The 23,342-nt window shown below is 49.6% G+C and overlaps 1 protein-coding gene across 5 annotated transcripts; it reads left to right on the forward strand.

Moving 5' to 3' along the window:
* On the forward strand, nucleotides 1-23,234 carry LOC142903781 (apoptosis-stimulating of p53 protein 1-like). Of its 5 annotated transcripts, none has more exons than XM_076049602.1 (19): nucleotides 1-458; nucleotides 731-902; nucleotides 6,721-6,868; nucleotides 7,679-7,798; nucleotides 8,312-8,382; nucleotides 12,760-12,861; nucleotides 13,463-13,637; nucleotides 13,729-13,928; nucleotides 14,531-14,671; nucleotides 14,892-15,078; nucleotides 15,589-15,705; nucleotides 16,848-16,987; nucleotides 17,411-17,903; nucleotides 18,674-19,509; nucleotides 19,776-19,913; nucleotides 20,135-20,268; nucleotides 20,684-20,850; nucleotides 20,940-21,139; nucleotides 21,646-23,234. In XM_076049602.1, the coding sequence occupies exons 2-19, from the start codon at nucleotides 894-896 to the stop codon at nucleotides 21,685-21,687; spliced, it is 3,420 nt and encodes a 1,139-aa protein (XP_075905717.1). In that variant the 5' UTR covers nucleotides 1-458; nucleotides 731-893; the 3' UTR covers nucleotides 21,688-23,234. The 5 variants fall into 5 exon arrangements, with proteins under 5 accessions (XP_075905717.1, XP_075905716.1, XP_075905714.1 ...); XM_076049599.1 differs by having other exon boundaries at nucleotides 2-458; nucleotides 14,531-14,695; XM_076049601.1 differs by lacking the exon at nucleotides 731-902 and having other exon boundaries at nucleotides 14,531-14,695.
* Nucleotides 23,235-23,342: the final 108 nt, after the last annotated feature.

Consider the following 23,342-nt stretch of genomic DNA (forward strand, 5'->3'; position numbering starts at 1 on the left):
GGCAAACGTGTGCTGGCACGTTTTGGGCGACCAGCGCCATTGATTACGTCGACGTCATGTGCTGCTGTGCACCGCCCCTTCTTGCCTGCCGTCAAACAACTGGATTCCAGCGATTTGTATTTTCGTCAACTAGCATTGCTAGCCTGCTAGCAATGCTATTCATTGCCGTTGCCGAAAACGAGTGAGCCGTTCGGAGTCGACATATTACCATTCTCGTTCGCTGTGTGCACACAACAATAAGGGCTGGTGCTGATGTGCAGTCAGTGCCGACGGAAGGACCAACGAGAGCGGAGGCGTCGCCGTGCGTACCGTCCTTTAGCCGCCTGTGAGAGCAGCTAACCCAGCTAACGCCTCTCGTTAGCTGGCTGGCTGACAGCTGGGGCTGGTTCGCTACATGCCTTTTAACAGCGACGGAGTTAAGAGTTAATCCCCCGAACAATGTTTCGTCTTTGACACTGGTGAGTAGAACGCCGTGAGTCACTAAACTATCCAGCCCGTCTGTCACATTTGAAAAAGAATAATTTGTCTTTTGGCGTCGCTTTACGAGCTAACCGTCTGGCCAAAGCGTTTGCTTGTTTGTAGCAGCAGCTGTACGGAGCCACGCCTGAACCATTTAAATGGATGTTTTCGCATTCTAATTTGTGCCCTTTTCCTACGACTGTCATCGGACGTTGTGTGACTTTTCTAGTTTTTAAAGTCAGCAAAAATGTCTCTGTTGTGGTTTGCAGAGAGCGGACGGAGGCCCAGTTGGTTGTCACGTTTGGGGGGAAAAAACCAGCGCCAGAAGCGACCACGGTGGGTCCCGGTTGACTAGAAACGTGCCGTCACAAGTGGGGGAGCCGCAAGTCACCCTCCCGATGCACCCCTCGGCTTGACCTGCCAGAGCTGCCAGTATGATGCCGGTAAATACGCGCAGCCCCATGCATGAAAGGAAGCGCTATTGACTGTCCCACTTACTCCATCAAGATCAGAGCACAGCACAGCACTCTCGGCTAATGATTTCACTGCCCGCTCATGCAAACACTAAATCGTCATGCTGTGTTTAAAATAATCGTGGCTGTGCCCATTTTATTTATTTATTTATTTATTTATTTATTTATTTGTTTGTTGTTTTTTACACAGCCTATTCTGGGTGGCTCATACGTGACGGTCATGTGGCTCCATGGCATGAAAGTGTGAGATGAAGACAGATTAAGAACATTTGTCTGAAATTGTTCGTTAACGCGAGTCTTGCTAATCTAGAACAGAGATCATCACATCATCCGTGTCTTCCAGTAGTGGTTTTCAATGGTGATCGTGTTCACAGTGGCTGCAAATATGGGTACATATTAGTCACTGTAGTATGAATGATCAATCGCTGTGTTGTGTTGTCATTTGAACAATTGCGAGGATGTGGCTTTTGATTGTAAAAGGTAAACACTATTGTACCTCTACGCTCTGTTGTGAACAAAGGTACTGAAGTCGGTGGACAGACTAGAGGAGTCAAGAACAATAATCAGTCTGTTTTGGTGTCATCGTTCTGGAAGCTTTTGGGTTTGAAAGGGAGACGAGTACCTGAACGGCAGCCCTGCCGGTGCCGTACTCTGTTGGGAACTTTATATCTTTAGTGCTTAAGCGGCAATCGGGCGGTGGTATTGTGGAGGGAGGCGCAGCAGCAGCCCTCGAGGAGGTGAACTCTGGAGCAGGATAAGATTACATGCAGGTACGGGAAGGTGTGTCCCAAATGGTGGAGGAGGTGTTATCTCAGTGAGTTACCGATCCTAGTGACGGTGCAGTTAAATAAAAAAAAAAAAAAAAAGTCTCATAAAAAAAATAAATAAATAAAATTTAACTTTGACCTAATTGACAAATTGGTAACGATGACTCTGTGGTGTTGGGTGGAATGTGATTTATTATTTTGTGAGCGTTTAGTCACAGTTTGGTACCTCCACATCCGGACTGACTGACTGGCTGGCTGGCTGACTGGCTGCAGCGGCCGCCTCCCCGCACGTCTGCACCCTGTGGCGCCCTGTGGCCATCAGAGTCAGAGAGCCAGTGGAGCAGAGAGGCCGCCGTGCGCTCTCCTCTCGCGTGACTCCGCCAGCCAATGAGACCGCGGCAGATCTGGGTCTGTGTGGCTGCGTCGACTAATGCCCTGTTGTTAAGGGGAACTTTTTGAGCTGAGTCGAGTGTCAAGTGGCATTAGCGTCACACGGCCGAGCGTGGCCTGAGCGCGACTTACAGCAAATGTAAACATTGCGTCCCTTGCTGTTGCTTTTGCCAAGTGTTTTCGGTCGTGCCTGCCGCCACGGTTGCGCCGCCGTGGCAGCAACGTCAGGGCGGTGGTGCGGCCGCCGTCGCTGCAGCGACGCTCGATCCTTGGCCGGAGCTCACTGGTGAAATGATGTGAAAGTGTCACAGATCAATGTATCAGCTCTTACCTTTTCAAGACGGTCGCCACTGCTGCAGGACCCATCACTTTTATATAAAATCAATAGAGGCCCTCGCCTAAAGTGTCTACCAGTCGTCTTCCACACTCAATTATTTTTATGAATAAAAAAAAAAAAACACGAAATACTGTTGTTTTTTTTTACTTTAAACTAAAAAAAAAATAAAGTAATGAGCTTTTTTTCCATTCCAACTCATCTTTTGAAATGTGTGGCTGAGCCTTTAAATCTCAACTCGACAAGACGGATCCCGCTGCTTTTGTCACAAAGGTACGACACGCGGCCCTCCCATCATATTTTAACCGTCTGAGGAGATTTCGCTTGATGCTTGTGAGACACGTAAGCTCCTCTAGCCAGTGTACTTCTGACTCTGGTTATCCAGCTTTATTAGGGAACATGATCCGTTCCCTAATAATCTTTTTTTTTTTTTTTTTCTTACATTTTGGGATTAGGGAGTCTTACATGTCCTAGTGCAAGTCTACAGTGAAAGGCGAGGACGCTACAGCAACTCGCGTCGTGTTTGTGTTACGACATCGCCTTCAGTCCACTTTGATGGGCTCCTTTTCCAATTTGTTGCACTCCATTTGTCACGTTGCCGATTCATTTTGTCCCCTCTGTCTGGTTCACGGATGGAGGGAGAGGTTTGTCGATGCATTTTGTTCTCGTGATGAAGTTATAGATTATGCAAATTTTTATTGGATGCCAAATGTCAAAGGCGGCGCTCTGTTATTGTTGCCGAAGAGCTGCTTTGTATTCTTCTATATGTTTTAGTGGGGGAGGCGTCATTCGATATTTCCCCCTGACTTTGTTCATTGAGTGACAGGATCGACTTGTTGCGTCGCCCCTCCTTGAGATTTGACCACTCTGGCATAGGGATGCAAATTATGGATTAATTCATTAATCGTTAGTTGATTGACCCTTATGGATCGATTAACGATTAATTGATCAGTGGCGATTGTTCCTTGGAACCTAAATTTCACAATGGCAAATGTGTCAGGAACACATTATTTAACCCTTAAGTCATGTTGAGGGTCCATTGTGACCCCTTTTTTAGATTAGAGAACAGCAAAAACACCCTAAACATTTATCCTCTGACTTTAAATTGATTCAGTTTAACTTTTTTTAAAAAGTTATTTAAAAGTACCCTGTTCTAGGTATATTATAACCATCACAGTATCTACAGGTGAATTGCTCTTTCCTGCCGCTACACCGTTATAATGATATTAACTAACTAACCGTGTCAAAAATGTTGAATTAATTGCGATTAAATTCTTAATCGACAATTAATCAATAATCGATTAATTGTTAACGTCCCGGCTCTGGCATCTTTCTCTCGCTCAGAAGCTAAACGATAAATGTCCAACGTACCTCAAGATGATCTCTTTTTTTTTTTTTTTTTTTTTTTTACCCTGCTGTAATGTAGAGATGTGCCGGACCAGAGGGGGCGCTTTCTGTTTCATTATCATTCTCTGCCAACTTTTTCACCGATATGAAGCAGACCGGCCCGCCGGTCACGGCTGTGACCCGCCTCCTTCCATTAGCAGCTCAGAGCCACTGGCAAAACTTCTTATTTCTAATGGAGGGAAGTGTCTGCGCCCTCCTCCTCCTCCTCCTCCTCCTCCTCCTCCACCACCATTCGCCACTCTGAGACCTCCTCTCTCAGCCCCTCCGTCTCTCTCTACCTCTCATCCGACTCTCTCACCCCCCCTCCCTCACTGCAAGCCAGTGGGTTTTTTTTCCTTTTTTTTTTTCTCCTTCCCTCCCAAGTCTCCTCTGCAGCAGTTTTTTTTTTTTCTCCTCCAAATGCGCGCACCGCTGTCTGCCGCCGAGCTCCTCGCCGGGGAAAGGATGGCATAGCGGCTTCGTTCCCGTGCCTGCAGCGTCGAGCGGCGCTATGATGAAGAAGTTTGTGACCATAGTGTTGCGCGGCCTCGTCAGCCTCTCGAAGGAAAGCCCCATCTGGGCGAAGGAGCACCAGCGCGCCCCCAAGAAGGAGCTCCGGCGGAAGCGGCGGGCGGCCAGGAGAGCCAAGACCCTGGGCAGGCGCAGCCTCGCGAGGGCGGTCGGCGCTTCTCCCGCGGTCAGTCGGCTGGATCAGTGTTCTCATTCACTCCGATGATACTGTACTGACGCGATCCGCTGCTGTCGGTGCACGCGAGGCTGCATGTGTGGTCCTGTGTGGTCAGTCTCTCTGCTGCCTGCACCGCGCAGTTTTGGTTAGTGACAGGTTCGTGTTGGAACTGGAGGTTGCACAGGAGGTTGGTTTGTTTGTTTGGGTTTTTTTTTGTTGTTGTTTTTTTTGCCGATGATGGACGTGTGGGAAAACCGCTGCTGTGCCCGAGCGTCTCATCGTCAGCCGCGCTCTCCCACTGATTGCAACCCCCCCCCCCCCTCAGCGTAACATCGTCACGTAAAGGGCCATCGGGCTCTGTTCAGGATTATATCGTTGGCCACAGTAGGATGTACATTACTCATGATTCATCACCACATCTCCTCTCCATAGGGATTTAACCTCTGTGCAGTAAAACGTGACTCTGTGACGTGAGCCTTTTTAAATGAATCATTGTAGTTTCGTGGTTGTATTTTCTTGCACGGCAGCTCATAAAACACACGCACCCACGTCGCCGCGTGTGCGAATCTTGCCCCGACGACGCCGTAAAGCCAAAGTGTGATCTTTCAAACTGAGTGAAGTTGTGCCCGAGCACCAGTGACCATATTGTCTCTGTTTGGCTGCTGCAGGAAATGTCAGTGAAAGGATGAGTCACATTTGCTCAGAGAAAGTCCCAGACTAATAATCTTTTCTGGTTTGGCTCACTGGGTGAATTTGGATATTGAAACAGTGGGACGGGCCAAGTAGCGTTTTTAGCATCTCTGAGTGTGTGTGTTTGTGTGTGTTTGTGTGTGTCTGGTGCACAGTGCTGTAAATGTTTAGTCATCTTATGATGAACATGTCAAGTCTGACCGTCTGCTTTTCCGTCTTAAGTTTTCAGAAACATCTTTTATGATTCATTCATTTTGAAACATGGAAAATAGCAGCCTGTCATTGACACAGCGCCCCCTAGCTGGCGTGTTCAGGGACTTATGTGACGTATGCTGCCTGTCCGGCAAGAACTTAAAGAGACTTTGCCAGCTCGGGCCTCGCAGCCAGACGAGAGAGTTCGGTGTTTGTGTGAAGCAAGACGTGTTTTCACAAGAAGGTGCGGGGCAACGCAGGTTACGCAATCCTCAACCAGCCCCCCCGCCCCCCCACCAGGTGCTCCATGTCGATGCCAGCGGTGCCATTCTTCCCGTTACGAGTCAATGAATCGCAAAAGTGATATCGAAACTGACATTTAAGGTAACAGAACGACAAAGTGTTGCACCTCCCTGGAAAGCTGTTGAAGGTGCTGTTGTTATCATGCTTCCAAAAAAAGAGTTTTGTCTTGAAAATGTTGGAAAAGGCCGAATGGAACGTTTGATTTAATGTCCCGGCAACTTTTCAAATGATGGACGTTTGTTCAGCTGAAGCGATTCTCCCGGGGACGATCGTGGCTTTCTCCACATTTAGTTTTTGCACGGCTGTGTTTTTCCACACTGACACGAAAAAAGTGCCGCTCACCGCGCGACAACAGGAAGACACACCTTCAAACCCCACCCCCCACACCCACCCAACTAACAAAGGTCTGCGTGCCACAAACGCAGGGAGAGAGAGAAAACATAAAAAAACCACTTCACATGAATGTTGTGTATTGCTGAATAAACAACCATGGCTCTGTGTTTGCATTAAAACTCAAGAGTGCATTACCTCACAACCCCCCCACCCGACCCCCCCCCCCATTTTCAAGATGTTGATCGACGTCCTTGTCAGACTGTTTAGCAAACTAATATTTATTTCAAGCAGCCTGTTGGTCTTCATTGTACGTCCAGCTTGTTTGAGAGCTCTTTGCGGAGCTGCAGCTCCGCGGCTCCGACCCGCCCCGAGGCAGTTCTCCGACAGGAAGGCGGGTCGCAAAGCCGATAAGCGTCGGCAAGCGGCACCTTTGGACCCTTTCCTTCACTTTCAGCCCGCTGGGACTTGCATCGCGACGCATCGCCTGAATCACAGGAAGTGACTACTCGGCACTTTTTGCTTGTGCATAATGAGAGCTGAGCCTCGTCCTCAGTCCGCACCTGACGACAATACGTCCTCCCCTCCCGCCTCCCACCATGCATTCTTCATGCAGAGCCCGCTGCGACGTCTCCCTGATCATCCGTCATTTTTCGTATTCGTCTCACGGCTCCTCCCTTCCTCCCCCCCCCCCCCCCCCTCCCGCAGATGATATTGACGGTTTACCTCAGCGATGGGGAACAGGCCGCCACCGAGGTGCCCATCACTCCAGAGACCACGTGCCGGGACGTGGTGGAGTTCTGCAAGGAGCCCGGCGAGAGCGGCTGCCACCTGGCCGAGGTCTGGAGGGGCAACGGTAAGAGACACTGTTGACGGTTTTTTTGTTGTTGTTGTTTTTTTTGGTTTTTTTTCAAGTAGATGCAGAATTGTACGCAACAAAGCACTTTTTCAGTCGACTCATTATTGTGTCGGCGGGGTGGTGCTTATGATAAATTCATGAATCCAGTCAAAGTTTTACACCTTCAAACGAAGATAAGAAGCAGCATCAGCACAAACGGTCGCTTCCATCAGCTTCCGGCCGAGTTCGAATACATTTTCTGGCTGTGGGAAAAAAATGCAAAAAAACCCCAGCAAACGGCTCCGGTGCGCCGGTCCGCCAGGGTCCATTCCTCTGGCTCGCAGATATTTGCTGCCGTCACCGTCAGCGCCGACTGACTTAGCCGGGGTCATCAGCGTTTTTTTCCCCACCCGCCGTGGAAAACAACATCCCAGTCGGGAGGCTTTATTAACCGTGTTATGTAAGCCTGTTTGGCCGGCGCCTCACAATGCAGCCGTCTGGCCTGAAAACCTCTTGAAACCTCATCGCTCGGGTTTTCCTGTTTTGTTTCGTTATTTTCCATCTCTGCATCTTTTTTTCTTTTTTTTTGCTCTGCATTTTTCTCTTCCATCCCAACCAAAAGTCTCAGTTTAGCCAAATTTCCTCCTGGAATCTGCTCTGCCGTCTGGACGCGGACAGATAGAAGCTCGTAGATCAGAGTTGTTGTTGTTGTTGTTGTTGTTGTTTTGTTTTATTCCCTGTCCTGGAGACGATGATTCAGCCGTTGATGCACCTCCCTCTCCAGCCACGCGGCGATAACTGATGAGTGTTTCCTCTCCGCCTCCACAGAGCGAGCGATTCCCTTCGAGCACATGATGTACGACCACCTGCAGAAGTGGGGGCCTCGCAAACAGGAAGTCAAGTTCTTCCTGCGGCACGAGGACTCACCCACCGAGAGCAGCGATCAAGGTGCGTGTCATTGACCATCCTCCTTTATCCGAAAATGAATCGTTCGATGCACACATACACACACACAGACGGCAACACTGAGTACATTTTAACTGCGACTGCGTACAACACAACAGAACTTTTCCCAAAAAATGGAAAGAAAAAAAACAAGAGGGAAAATCTAATTGAACCAGACTGAACTGTCCTGAGTAAAGTGTGTTTTTTGGTCTCTCTTGATCAAGTTTGGCAGAAGTCTTCCCCTCTTCCCGTTGCTTTTTAAATAATTTACTTTCAGAGAGCCGCACACGCACACACACAAGCACACGCGCTACACAAAAAGTCTTTTTTCTCAGTTTGCGGTAGGTGGCCTGAGTCAGCAGCGTTTGGCCCAGTTCTCTCAAATCCCTCTGTCATGTGCGATCACTTCAGCAAATTTCACAAACCGCTCCCGACAATGGCCGAAGCCTCTAAATCTGCACTCATCTGCGCCGCTGCCCCTCTGTGATGGCGGCGACTGTTTCTCTCTTTTTGCAGGGAGTCAGCAGTCTCAGGATCAGACGGGTCGCAGGAGCGGCAGCGTGGGAGAGAAGCACAACGAGAACGGGGTGAGAGCTCGGCGGCGGTGTCCTCACGAAGTGATTTCTCATTTTTTTGGGGGGGAAATTGGCAATATTTTTCCTTTAGCCTTTGTCAAATCCAAAACATTCGTAACATTGAAAGACCTGTTTTTCTGTTGTTGTTTTTTTGTCCTGCGCAACTGAGAGTAACCTCACACAGCAGCTAATGTCTCGCCAATGGGCAGTTTTCTCAGTCGGTCTCAATGTTTCACCGAATGCCATAACTAATCAGCTCCCTTAATGGATGAAGAGGCCTGAGGGCAAGTGATTGATCAAAGCCAAGCTGGGGGAAAGAAACACAGAAGAAGAACGAGGTTATGACGAGTTGTAATCACAGGGGCCGTTTACACGGAGACAGATTTATTTTCTTTTTGAAACTGCACATTTTCTGAAATGCTCTAAAAAAAAAAAACGACTGAAAACTATGTAGTACCTATGCCAGGCCTGGTGTGGCGCCGCAAGTTTACTCCCTGAAGGCAGAAGAAGGTTTCGGTCTGTGCCGTTTCAGTGAAAACGCCGGCTTCTTGTAAACGCAAGGGCGAACCGACTGTTAAATATTCCTGCGTTCTCAGAGAAGTCCGTGTTCGTGTTCGCGTAAACGGGGCCAGAGGCTACTGCTAACGACGTTAGCGTCGATCGCAACTGGACTGCGTTCTAACAAGAAAAAGCCTCTGAAGGTGTTTGGTGTCCAGCGCGGCTCCGGTTCCCACCAGCTGTAACCGTGAAGGTCTCTGCTGTTTCGCCTCCGCCCCGCTGTCATGTGATCCGGCTGCCTGCCGGCCCCCTCGCGGTGCGCTGGGAGCCGTACGTGACTCCCATAAGAGCACCACCACCCCCACGGCGCGGCGTCCTTTCACTCTCCCACCGTCTGTCCCAGATTTCACAATAGCAAAGCGTCGCAAGTCAAGAAATCGTAACTAATTCAACCTCCAGGGCGGAGGGAGGGATTCAGGGTCGCCGGAGCAGGAAGGAGCTGCGGCTTTTTGTTTGTTTTAAAAACACGGATCGTCGCACAACGTTAGCCGGAAGCCACTCCTCTCCCTTTGAAATTCTCCAGGAAAAAAATAGAAAAATATGCTTTTAATTTGGTAAGCACCTTCAGGTTGGATGCAGTTTAATGGATACATGTTAAATATACACTAGCAGTCAAAAGTTTGTACACACCCTGTATTGAATGTCTGTTCTTTCATTCTCGTGACTATTTGACGTTGCAGTTTCTCACTGAAGGCATCAAAACTACATTTGAGCACACATGGAATTATGGAGGAAACAATAAAAGTCTACACTATCTATCCGCAGTGTACAAAGTTGCTCAGATTAAAAATAAATTGCATAAGAAGGTGTGTCCACACTTTTGACTGGCAGTGTATCACTGCTTTATGGTGCCAGTCTATATAATCATCAGCTGCTGAGCGTCTCTGCTGGGCCGAGGCAGTCGCAGACGCTGGACGCTGCAGTTTCCTCCTCATCTGATCGGGGAGGGGGGGGATTATTGGAGGCGGTCTGCCGGCCGATAGAACGGCCCCGGGAGGATCTTTGCTGTGGCTTTTCCACGCACGGCTGCCCAAACACCAGGGGCTCCCTGTCCACCCGGCAGAACTGATCATTTTCCGAGAAGGCCGCCGTCGTCGCCGCATAAGCTGCGTTTTCCACTAAAGTGCTTTTGGTTTAGTCGCCTTGGTAACAACGCAGAAAGCCGCATTCTCACTGCTTAGTCACTGCAGGGGCAGTTGTGAGCCCCCCCCCCCCTGCCTTGGATCCATAGTTAACTTGTTCAAGAAGAGCTATAAAAAAAAACCCAACTCATTTTGCCTGCACAACCACGGCTACTAATCTCTCCTCTCTTCTTTTGCAATTCACTGCATGCTCTCTTTGTTTGTGCGCAGTTATTATTTTCTTTCATTCTTTGTTGCTCAGGGCCGACGGCCACACGTATTGAGGGTTTGGAAAAAAAAAAGAAAAGCTGATTAATTCAGGAGAGTCCAGACAGTGGCGGCGGCTGCTCCCAACAGGAGAGGAACACAGAAAAAAATGACTTTAATATATAAAGAATCGTAATAAAATAAGGCCCGCTGCGGTTGTGACTCACATTTGCATTTGGCCAGTGAAACATGAAGTTTCATTTGCTAAGAGCTGAAATGATTTTTATATCAACTCAACTGTTGATGGCTAAAAAAAAAAAAAAGAAGTTTCAATTCTATTATGTTCAGGCTTTGGATGATATTTGCGGCAAAGTTTTTATATTTTATCGTACAGAAATAATTACTAAAAATTTGTCAGTCCTGTTTTCTTCAGGGCGTGATAACATGGTAACAGCTTAGAACGCTTGCTAACCTGTAACCAGCATCAAACTGACAGTACAGTGTACAGTAATGCACTGCACTGAACTACTGAAACTGGCGATGTTCCGTCTTGCGGTTTGGAAAACTATCAATCTTTCAGCGGAGTGGCCACTGAATGTGATCATGGAGGGGTTGCTGCGGTCTCACAGCGGGACTCCCCCCCACCCCACCCCACACACACACACACACACACACACGTCACCTCCTCCTCCCCCCATCCCCACCCCTTCGTCAACGACACTGTCTGCTCACTCGGCTGTTTCACCAACTCCCTCCTCGTCACTGTCTGAGTTTGCTGTGTGTGTGTGTGTGTGTGTGTGTGTGTGTGTGTGTGTGTGTGTGTGTGTGTGTGTGTGTGTGTGTGTGTGTGTGTGTGTGTGTGTGTGTGTGTGTGTTTCTCCTCGGGGTGAACTGCCACTGATGCAGTGTGCATTTGAGCGTGCCTCCCTGCGTGCCAGTCGAACCCCCCCCCCCGCCCCCCTCCACCACCCACTTCGACCTCAAGGGAGTCACGTCTGCATCCCCGCTCCCTCCCAGCCTCCTCTGCACACACACTCGTATCTGAGCGCTTTTAAAACATTTTAAAGGGCAGGAGGTTGTGGGGGAAGCGGTCCAATCCAGGGAGCCGGTCCAGGGTGCAAAGTTTTAAAAAAAGAAAAAAAAATCAAATGAAGTATTAATGGTGAGTTTCCTTTGGAGACGAGATGATTTCTGACATGTGGCCTCACCTCACAGTATCACAAAGTCAAATGGTCCATGTTTTATTTATGCGTCATGAGTCACTGCCGAGTGTTCGGCTCCTGTTGAAACCAAGCAGAACAGGTTGGTGCATCAGTTTTTTTAAAATAACTTTTTCACTGCATGCCATGCAACTTCACATCGAGTTCATCTCGATCTTGATGTTTGTCGTCGTCGTCATCTTTGGATCAGCCGCAGCACATTCTTCTCTCCAAACAAGGCACGCTGAACTTTTATCTCCCCCCTGTGGCTCTGAGAGCAATTACGCTGGGTTTGCTTTGGAGAAGCGGCCGTTATCAAAACAATCATTAGGGGGAGGGTTGCCAGATCTTTACATGGCCGGGTTTGCAGCTCCAGTAGATTCACCGTGACTTTTCCTTCCATGGCGGCGACATCCAGGAGCGCTCGACACTCTGAACTCGTGGCTGATTTGTTTTCCCTCCTCGGCTGTTTTTTACTGGGAAAAACGCTTCTGAGGGATTTGAAAGTGTGTCTGGGTTGTCGAACCAAACTGAGTGGATGAAGGAAGGCGGCCTGTCAACGCCGCTCAAACAGAATACTGCCGCTTTCTGGTGTCATTGATAGTGTTTTTATGGAGGTGAAACTTTTCTCTGAATAGAATAAAATGCACCGCCCTCCAAACAAAAGAGAAATGAATGAATGAATGAATGAATGAATGAAAGTAGGAGTTTTATTTTGTTCTGATATAATTTTGCTTGGCAACCTCTCAGCTTCAATATTTCATAATATTTTTTTTTGGGGGGGGGGGGGACCCTTCCATCTGGTTTGTTTTCAACGTAAAAATCAAAAATATGTCAGGACCAATCAGCATGCACCGTGGAGAAAACTCTGCCAACAATGTGCAGGGTGGAAGTGACAGACAGTGCGTCCATCTCTTCACACCCAAAGGCTTTTCTTTGTTTTGTTTGTTGGTTTTGTTTTGTTTTGTTTTACCAGCATGAGAAAGGAATCTTCTCTGAACTGGCTGCACCATCTGCTTCAGACGCAGTTGCACAGCCACGCCCCCTTTACTGTAGTAGCAGGACACACCCACACCTTTAGTAAAAAAAAAAAAAAAACTTGAAAATAAATATAGGCAAAGCAAGTCTGTTTAGATTCCATGTGCATCACTGATGGGAGTAACAAAGAGAGACTTGATCAGCAGGTGCATTTTTTTCCCATGAGGATGAAAAAAGTTTTTCAGACTCTGAACCTCAGCGTGAATGAAACTGTCGTACTCTCGTCGCGTTGACCTTTTTGTGTGCGTTTGTGTGTTGTTGTTCAGGTGGGGAACCAGCGGGTGGAGCTCACGCTCAACGAGCTGCAGGACATGGCCACGCGGCAGCAGCAGCAGATCGAGGCGCAGCAGCAGATGCTGGTGGCAAAGGTGACAAAAGAGTCTCGTCCTCGTTAAGGGTCGGAGGAGAAACTTCTCTGCCCAGCGTGTGACCCCAGCGTGTGACCCCAGCGTGCAGCTGCTCAGTAGTGCAGGGCAGAAGCTTACTGTAAACCTCCTCTCCGAGGGGATTATGCGTCGGCTTTCTTATTAATAATTTTTTTATTTTTCAAAGTAGCCGCCCACTCGCACCTCCTCAAAGCCCGCAGCCATGCAGGAACCTGGGCCGCCGTCGTTTCCTATTTTAGCAGCGTAACTGGAACAGCTCTCAGTCGGGGGAAGAGGGATGAAGTCATCTGACCCTTTTGTGAGCCGCATCCAGCCGTGACGGGCCGCGACATTTCATTTAGTGCGTACAGCAGAAGGATTTAGCCCAGTTCTGCCACACAGATCATGTGAAACCCCAGAGTTGCTTTTATATTTATATATTTATATGTATCAGTTTTTCTTCTTCTCTTTCTCCAGCCGACTGTGACGAAACCAGGCGTCGCTTAAAAACAAATCGCTCGTTGTCGTTTTTTTTTTTTAGGTTTTTTGTGTGTGTTTTTTTTATTATCCCGCTAATCGTGCACACTTGCGCCCACCCGTGCAGGAGCAGCGCCTGCGCTACCTGAAGCAGCAGGAGCGTCGCCAGCAGCAGGCCGTCTCGGAGAGCGAGAAGCTGCAGAGGCTGAAGGAGCGCGTGGAGAGCCAGGAGGCCAAGCTGAAGAAGATCCGCGCCATGCGAGGCCAGGTGGACTACAGCAAGGTCATCAACGGCAACCTGTGTGAGTGTCCCTCTCGAAAAAAAGAGAAAAAAAAAACATGTTCTCCCCCCATTCTCTGTGGCGCCTAACGCAGCTCCCCTCCCCTCTGCAGCGGCGGAGATCGAGCAGGTCAGCAGCCTGTTCCAGGAGAAGCAGGTGGAGCTGCAGTCGGCCGTGCTGCGGGTGGAGCAGCTCAGCCTGCAGCTGGAGGACCTGCGGCGCGGAAAGATCAACGGTGTGCAAGGCGGCCTGGGCGGTCAGATGACCGGCGCCGCCGCCTTGGAGCTCCGCAAGCTCTACCAGGAGCTGCAGGTACGACTGGAGGAGTGACACACACACAGAGGTTCACAACCACTTATTGGTCCTGAGGTAGAAGGGTTAATTTGGGGCAACTGGACTTGTTCATGTGATCTTGTGGTTGCCAGTTGCCCTAAATTAACCCTTTTACCTTAAGGTGACCTGGATGACTGAGAACCTTCACTTAGTTATTAGTCCTGGTTATTAAACATTGTTTGAAAGTATCGTCTCAAGCCTGAAACATCTGTCCAGCCTTGACTTTCTTCTGCACTCTCAACTTATCAGAAAGTCTGTTCTGAAAAACACAACAATCTGGAATTTGGCCCCTTGTGATGTCACATAGGGGCCTCCCGATTTAGTAGTAACCCACCTCAAAACCAGGTCATGTTTTCATCCTCTTCCAAACGTGGGAAAAAACGTCCAACAAGTCAGTTTTTGGCTCCAAGTGAAGCCATTCACAGTTTTTTGTTGTTTTTTTTTCCTGCTTGCTACAAACAGAGAGCTAACTAGACACAGAGTCCTTTAACTGTGTCAGTTTTGGGATTGTGCCATTGTGCAAAGATAACTCACCTTCCTCCCTTCCTTCCTCCCTCCCCACCTGTCTCTTGCCTCCTCAGATCCGCAACAAGCTGAACCAGGATCAGAACAGCAAGCTGCAGCAGCAGAAGGAGCTCCTCAACAAGCGCAACATGGAGGTGACGCTCATGGACAAGCGCATCGGCGAGCTGCGGGAGCGCCTCTACAAGAAAAAAGCTGAGGCACGTCAAAAAGAGAACCTTCCTGTAAGACGAAACACACCCACCACCCCTCTCCCCCCCCACCCCCCCACCCTCCTCCTCTTCCCGCACCCCAGCGGGAGAAGCCTCTGCTTTCAGGCACCGCAGGCACTGCGTCTTTTCACAACCTATTGATAAGTGTAATGCAGTAATTACTGTGTAATTAATAGATTTTCAAGTCTTGATGTTCTGCCCCCTGCAGCTGAACCGAGCCAACGGGCCGCCCTCCCCCCAGCCGGCCCCTGGCACGGTGGGCCGCGTGGCCGCCGTGGGCCCCTACATCCAGGTGCCGGTGCCGGGCCGCCAGGACGGAGGCTACAACCTGCCGCCCGACCCGCTGAAGCCTCAGACTCTGGGCGTCGGCGGCAACCACGGCCGAGTCAAGTCAGGTCGGTGCAGAACAGCAACGAAGGGGGGGTGGGGGGGGTCTGTGAGGATAAATATGAGGCAGAAGTTTTGCATCGTTTTAACGTCCTGCATGAAGATCTTGTGACTGTAACTCCTCCTCCTCCTCCTCCTCCTTTTCCTTTTTTCCTCCTTGGCCCCTCCCCCTTCTTATCTGAATCCTGAGTGTGATGATCCTCCTTTCTAACCTCACTCTTCTCCTTGTGCTGTCTTTTGTCGTCATTCATTCCTTCCTTCTCCTCCTTCTTTCCCCTCCTCTGCCTTGTCGTCCTCCTTCTCTTCCTTTTCTTCCTCCTCCTCCATCTTTACCTCCTTCTCTTCCGCTCTCATCTTTGTTCTCCCGCTTCCTCCTACTTATTCTCCTCCTCCTCCTCCTCATGCTCCTCCTCCCTCTCTCTGGTGTATCTGTGCTCTCCCATCCTCGTGGCGTCTCTTCCTCCTCCACCGGGGGGCATGATCGGCCGGGTGCTTTTTGGCTGGGGGTCGGGGCTTAGACGGCGTGCGAAAGCCCCCCGGCCCGTGGAAGGTTTCTGATTTAGACATCACCGTGGACCCGCTCCCGGACTCACACCCGGCCACCGGAGCCTCCACCGGCTCTGACGGCTCGTCCCGTGAGTGCACAGTGCCGCCGGCCGAGCGGCAGAGGAGCGGCGGGCGCTCCGCCTGAACCTTCTCTGTCGCGACCGCAGCACCGGATCCTCAGCCAGCGCTGCACTGAACCGTCAACGCCTCACTAAACATCCCAGCAGGGGTCAATTTGAGAACTTGCAAACTTTTGACTGGTAGTGCATATATAGTAGATGTAAATAGAAACGCAACAGGCTTCTTTAAAGACGGCGTTGTGCTGATCCCGTGTGCGTTTGTGTCCCTGAGAAGGTTCAATAAGCCGAGTGCCTCGTTATTACTGCACACTAGACGGCTAGAAGTCCAAACACTGCTTTGGATTAGTTCCAGTTTCACAACATCCCCACCCTCAGGCCTGCTTGACCTTTAACCTTCACCCCTGACCCAGGGCACCAGAGTCCAGCTGTCGTTGTCGACCAGCAGCAGCAGCAGCAGCAGCTTGCACGAGGGAAAAATACTCGTGCAAGCTGGCGTGGCATCGGTGAACGATGTCGCCTGTATATAAAGACAGACAAGGAGATTTCGGCCTCCACCTCCTGAAAGTGGAGAACAAACATCTCGACTGCCCCCTGGTGGTGGCCTCGATGAGATACAAGTGTCTTTATATACAGTCGCAGACGACGACCACACAGCGCACAGTTCCTGTTAGTTTCTCAGGGCCGCGTCGTTTCAGACTGAAGTGAAGAGTTCCAGGATGAACCTCGCAGTGATCGTACAGCAGCTCCTGTTGTCGGTGTTTTTCTTTCCCTTTTCCCATCCCATCTCGCCATTTTAAAGCCTCTGCAGCACCTTTGCTGTTACATTTCTTACATCAAGGTTGTTGGTAAAGTTTTTTTTATAGGCATTTTTATTGATTGGTAACTAGACTGAAAGTAAATATCTACTTTATTAATAGTTTAATACTGTACAGTTTAGTTTGTTGTGAACAACGTGTCTTGTATTTGTCTATTCAGCAAATATTCAGACATTCAGACTGAACGAATGAATCTGAAACAGACCCAGGGACCTTCAGCGAGCCTGCGCCCTGTAGTGTCACACTAATAAGATCTAGTCTCTGAATCTTAGCGTTAGTCGCGCACGTCGTTGTTGTTCCTCCCGCGTGACCGGCTGCTTCCTGTTTGTGCCTCAGCCAGCGACGGCGGCGGCGGCTGGCCCACGCTGGCCAAGAGCGGCGCCACGCTGAAGCCCCCAGAGAGACGAGACTCCGGGAGCGACGGCCAGGGCAAGAGCCCCCCCTCGGGCTCCCCCATCACTCCCGGCGCAGACAAGGTTTGACCTCCTAATGACTTGGCTGCTTTCTCTGTCGTCAACTCAAGTTGTTTGGGGATTTTTGCCTTTGATAGAGACTAATAATAACACAAATAATGATAATAAAACATTTATTTTATAGAGCACTTTTCAAAGTCCGCAAAGTTTCCATTACTCCTAGAATTGCGAGAGAATTACAGTTTATGCTCTTCAACATCATTCAACGGAAACACCGCAATTGTGCATCACAATTGTGAACATTTTCTTGTGGAAATTTTCGAAATGCTTTTATTTTGAAAAAAAATTGTAATGGGAGCGCAGCTATACACACGTACGGACAATTTTCCAATGCATCTCACATGCATGTTTTTGGACTGTGGGACACTAGAGTCAAATAAGCAAGAAACCACTTCATTCCCCCCCCCCCCCCCCATTCCTCCACAGTTACTAGACTCCAAGCTGGCTCTGTCCTCCCCGGCCATGTCCAAGCCCCAGCCGCCTCCCTACGGCTCCCACCTGACCTCGGCCCACTCCGCCAGCTCCATCGAGCGCCGCAAGGACGCGCCGCCGCCGCTGCCTCCGCCGGCGGCCCTGCGGCCGCTCCCGCCCCCCCCGCCGCCGGCGTGGCCTCGCATGCCCCCCGCCACCACGGGCTCCTCCTCGCAGCAGATCCAGCAGCGGATCTCGGTGCCGCCCAGCCCGACCTTCCAGCCCAGCACGCCGCTCTTCCCGCCGGGGCTGAGCGAGCGGCTGGACGCTCCGCCGCCGCCGCCGCCGCCGCCGGCCGTGGCCGTGCGGCCCTTCATCCCCGACCGAGGCTCGCGGCCCCAGTCGCCCCGCAAGGGCCCGCCCACCATGAACTCCAGCTCCATCTACCACATGTACCTCCAGCAGGCGGCGCCAAAGAGTCAGCCGCTCAAGTCAGCTCTCAAAGCAGGTCAGAGCTGCAAAAGTCAGTTTGGTTTTTTATCTCGGACGATTTTGAAGGCTTTTATTGACCTGGCATGTTGCATGTTGAATCAATAAACCTTAAAAAAAAACAACCTTTGTTTTAGATAAAAGAACCAAGAAGAAGTGATCACAAGAAAAGACAGAATGAACTTAAGTTTAGTTTTTTCTTGTTAACAGATTTTTAAGATCTTGTTTTCATATTTATTGACCGACTTACTTACTTGTATTTGTTGAATTACTTGTTTACTAGCTTACTTCTTCTTTTTCAATGATGTAGTTCTGTATTTACTAACCTAAAATTACTTTCTTAAATACTTGATCACTTATTTACTTACTTACTTTCTTTTATTTATTTACTTGTTTACTAACATACTTATTTATTTGCTGACTTTCATTTATTTTAGTTACTTGTTTACTTTCTTAACGACTTACGTTTAATTATTTAATTACTTGCATATTTACAGACTTACTCATTCTCTTTCAATGATTTTATTTATATATTACTATGTATATATAGTAATATGTTACTTATTTTTTAATTACTTGTTTACTTTCTCATATAATTACTTATTTACCTACTTACTTTTACTTATTTATTTCCTTGCCTACTTACTTACTTTTATTCATTTAATTGCTCATTTCGCTACTTGCTCACTTAACTTCGTTCATTTTGTCTTGTTTATCTCATTAAAACAATATGCAAACCTCTGTTCCTTCCAAGAGAGGAACTATCTTAACTCTCTTTGTCTCCTGCAGTGTACGGGAAGCCAGTCCTCCACCCGAGCTCCACGCCGCCGTCGCCGCTGCCCTTCGCTCCGGCCGGCGGCGCCTTCCCGCTGCTGCAGGGCGGCGAGGACGCTCCGGACGGCGGGGAGCTGGCGGACGAGCGCCAGTGCTTCCAGTACGCGGAGCCGGTGGCACCGCCGCCCAGCGTGGAGAACATCCCGCGGCCGCTCAGCCCCACCAAGCTGACGCCCATGGTGCACTCGCCGCTGCGCTACCAGAGCGACGCCGACCTGGAGCTGCTGCGCAGGAAGCTGGCCAACGCGCCGCGCCCGCTCAAGAAGCGCAGCTCCATCACGGAGCCTGAGGGCCCCAGCGGGCCCAACATCCAGAAGCTGCTCTACCAGAGGTTCAACACGCTGGCGGGGGGCATTGAGGGGAGCGGGGTGGGCGGCGGCGGCGGCGGTGGAGGAGGCGGCGGCGGCGGCAACGGCGGCGGTGGGAACGGAACTCCGTTCTACCAGCCGGCTAATCCGCCCGGATACCCGGGCGGCGACTCGGCGGCCGACACGGACAACGGGAACCTCCCCACCGAGACGCTGCTGCTGCTGCCGCCGCCGCCGCCGGGGACGCAGGAGGCGCGCTCGGAGGCTCCGCCCACATCCACCGACCCCAACGACAACCAGCCGCCGCCGCCGCCGCCTCCGGAAGCTCTGCCGGACGCGGAGGAACCCGAGGACGAGGACGAAGAGGACGACAACAACAACAACCTGGGGGTGATCAGCGAGGCGGCGCTGCCCAGCCCGGTGCCAGAGGTCAGCACCCCCGAGGAGGGCGGAGGAGGTGGAGGAGGAGGCGCCCAGCTGCTGGTGAGAGACACGTTAATGAGATGTGATGAGAATTCCTTAAATGACAACATAAAGGATAGTAAAAAAAAATAAATAAATACATAAATGAAATTCATCTTCCCCCACCTGGAGGTCGCAAAATTCACACAAATGTAGATGAAGTTGAGCACCTTTAAATTAAAGAAGATTTAAGGTTCTGCGAGATATTCATTCTTAAACTGAATATAATTTCTGAGCTTTAGTTTAAGAAAAGCAAGTTGGCGCTGAACTGCCTCTTGGCCACGCAGGAGAAGCGCACCAACCTGAAGAAGCCCAACTCGGACCGCACCGGCCACGGCTTCCGGGTGAAGTTCAACCCTCTGGCTCTGCTGCTGGACGCCTCGCTGGAGGGCGAGTTCGACCTGGTGCAGAGGATCATCTACGAGGTCAGTTGGTTTTATTCACGCTGCGGCTGCAGCTGCATTGGAACAGGACAGTAGGAGTTCAAAGATGCTCAAAAATAGACATAAAAACATTGTTGTGGCTATTTGTCCTCTTAATTGACCGACATCAGAATATCAAAACTAAACAAAGAAATTGAAATGAATCAGAATCAAGTCAAACGGCCTGTGCGTGACTTTTTGTATTGGGTCGACGTCCCCCGCAGGTGGAGAATCCCAGCACTCCCAACGACGAGGGCATCACGCCGCTGCACAACTCCGTCTGCGCAGGTCACCACCACATCGTCAAGTTCCTGCTGGACTTCGGCGTCAACGTCAACGCAGCCGACAGCGACGGATGGTGAGACGACGATGACGATGACGATGACGATGATGATGATGATGATGATGATGATGATGATGATGATGGTGTGGTGGTGGGGAAGATGATGATGATGATTGTGGTTGCTTGATGGTGATGATGATGATGATGATGGTGGATGATGATGATGATGGTGGTGGTTGCTTGATGGTGGATGATGATGATGAAGATGATGATGATGATGAAGATGATGATGAAGATGGTTATGATGATGATTGTGGTTGCTTGATGGTGGATGATGATGATGATGGTCATGATGTGGTGGTGATGATGATGATGATGATGATGATGGTGATGATGATGATTGTGGTTGCTTGATGATGATGATGATGATGATGATGGTGATGATGAAGCTGCTGCGTCTGAGGCTAACTGTCCCCGCCCCGCTGATCAGGACTCCGCTGCACTGCGCCGCCTCCTGCAACAGCGTCCACCTCTGCAAGCTGCTGGTGGAGTCGGGGGCGGCCATCTTCGCCAGCACCATCAGCGACGTGGAGACGGCGGCGGACAAGTGCGAGGAGATGGAGGAGGGCTACATCCAGTGCTCCCAGTTCCTCTACGGTGAGAAGCGGCAGTAAACCGTCTGTCCGTCCGTCCGTCCGCTCGCTGCTAACTCCCCCCCCCCCCCCCCGACTCTCTCTGGGTCGCAGGCGTTCAGGAGAAGATGGGCGTGATGAACAAGGGCACGGTGTACGCCCTCTGGGACTACAAGGCCCAGAGCGGCGACGAGCTGGCGTTCAGCGAGGGCGACACCATCACCGTCCTGCGGCGGCAGGACGACAGCGAGACGGACTGGTGGTGGGCGCGGCTGGACGACGGCGAGGGCTACGTGCCGCGCAACCTGCTGGGGGTAGGCAGAGCACAAAACAGTGCAGAGTCTTCTCCAATAGAAGGAGAGATGAAGCTTTGGGAGTGTGTGACTGGGAAACGTTGGTTCTTGGTTTTATTTTCAATCGAAATGAATTTTTGTGATATTTCAACATTTTGCGACGATGCGATACGTGATCATTTTCACGTTCTGTTGTGAGACGATCACGTTATTGACCTAACCTTTTCAATCAACTCGACTTGATGGGCTTCCGTAGTATGCTGCCACACGAGATTAAAAACGGGGCTCAGTATCACATTGTGACGTGAAAATGATCACGAAATAACGTAATAGTTTTCACTTTTACAAAATAACTGAATGTGTGTGTGTATGTGTGTGTGTGTGTAAGAATAACCTTTGGAAAGTCAGCGAATCAGATTAAATGTCTGCAATCGGCAATAATGCCTCTTCTCCTCCCCCCCCCCCCTTCTTTCCCCCCCTCTCTTTCTCTCCCTCTCCCTCTCGTCATCCGCCTGCGTGCTTTGCAGCTCTATCCTAGGATCAAACCTCGCCAGCGCTCCCTGGCGTAGCTTCCGACCTCGCCGAGCTGCGGCTAGCGGCCAAACTTCAGCGAGGACGCGACGATGCGAGAACAGCGAACAAATGGGAGCCCGGCGCTCCGTCTTCTCCCTGTGGCCATATCCTCCCTCCCAGGCTTAGGCTCGGCACAAAACGCTCCTGTCTGACGGCTCCGAACTGTATACACGCTACACACACACACCCAATACACACACTCTTAGATCTGGACACTTTTAGATACACACGCATACACGGTGAAATGCAAGCACTCCCAGTGAACCACTCCATCCTGATGAGCCCCACACCCTCCCCACCACACACACACACACACACACACACACACACACTACACACACACTACACACACCTTGACCTACTGTCATTGCCCCCACCCCATGTTGATTTTACCTCAATTCAGTGTCGGCTTTGTATCAGACAGGAACTTGACGAATAAAACACTAACCCTGGTCTCAGTATTTCTTGCAGTTTTCGTTTACATGGCGACGGGAAGAAGAAAAAAAAAAAAAATCACCTGATGCTGAAAATGTGCCCTTTTCTTTTGAAATCAATCACATTAGATCAAACCTATGTTCCTTTCTTCTTCGTGTTGGCCTCTTTTGGGTTCACTGTTGTCAAAGCACCAAAGATACAGAAAGGCCGGAAGGTTTTAAATCACTAAATGTTTCTCTAAAAAAAAAAGAAAAAAAAAAAAGCCATTGCGGTCAGTTGAAGGCGAGCGATGGCGACGGTGATCGCTTGGTTTGCTGTCAACAATCATGTTAATCAGTTGATTTCAAATGTCCTTTCAGGGAATTGTCTGGAAGATGAACAAAATTGACTTCAGTAGAGGGGGGGGGGGAGTAGAAAATGTGCAAAGTCTTTATTAACTCAGGCCAGTCTGAAAACGAAAAAAAAAAAAATGATTTAAACAAGTTGACTCACGGCATTTTGAATATTTACCACAAGTGTTTATTGCACTCAGTGTCGCCTGTAGTGGAGTCAGTATTTTTGGCAACGTGCGGCCGTAACATAGACTTTAACAGCCTCTTATTTTTCTGTTTTTTTTTTTTTGGCTTTAGAAAATAAAAGCGCTCATCTCACATGTTATTACCGTAACAGAGTTTGTATTTTTCTGCTGATCTGATCCTCTGTGGAACGAAACTGCTCACATGCTGGAGGCAAAGCAAAATTTGCGAGGAAACGGGTGATACATTGTGTTGTGCTGCACCAGGAAAGACGGTTGCCAAATAGTGACTGAGGTACTGCAGGACTTTGGAATTGCACCACTTGTCCTTTTCACGTTTCGATTTTACTCAGCGAGGGGGCACCGAGGCTTCGTCATCAGGAACACAACTTCAAGCATTTGTACTATTTTATTTACCATAAATCGTTTTCTGTATGCCGATATTGTCTTTTCATAAAGTATTTATTGTAATTTGGTCCACACATAGATGCAAAGTTTTTCCTATTCTCTCGCCACCTGGTATTCCTTCTTTCTTTTTTCTTTTTCTTTTTTTAAGAAAAACTTTTGTTCCAATTAAACTTGACTGCAGGTAAATCAGACTTGTGTCTTCTTTCAGTTATTCTTAAATGTGGATTAAATAAATGAATCAATTATTAGATACGCAATTACATTCACAATGTTTTACCACAGTTGCTCAAATAT

Source organism: Nelusetta ayraudi, unplaced genomic scaffold (assembly GCF_046127955.1).
Source record: "Nelusetta ayraudi isolate G7.1 ecotype Tasmania unplaced genomic scaffold, CSIRO-AGI_Nayr_v1 ptg000118l, whole genome shotgun sequence".
In the NCBI taxonomy this organism is placed as follows: Eukaryota; Metazoa; Chordata; class Actinopteri; order Tetraodontiformes; family Monacanthidae; genus Nelusetta; species Nelusetta ayraudi.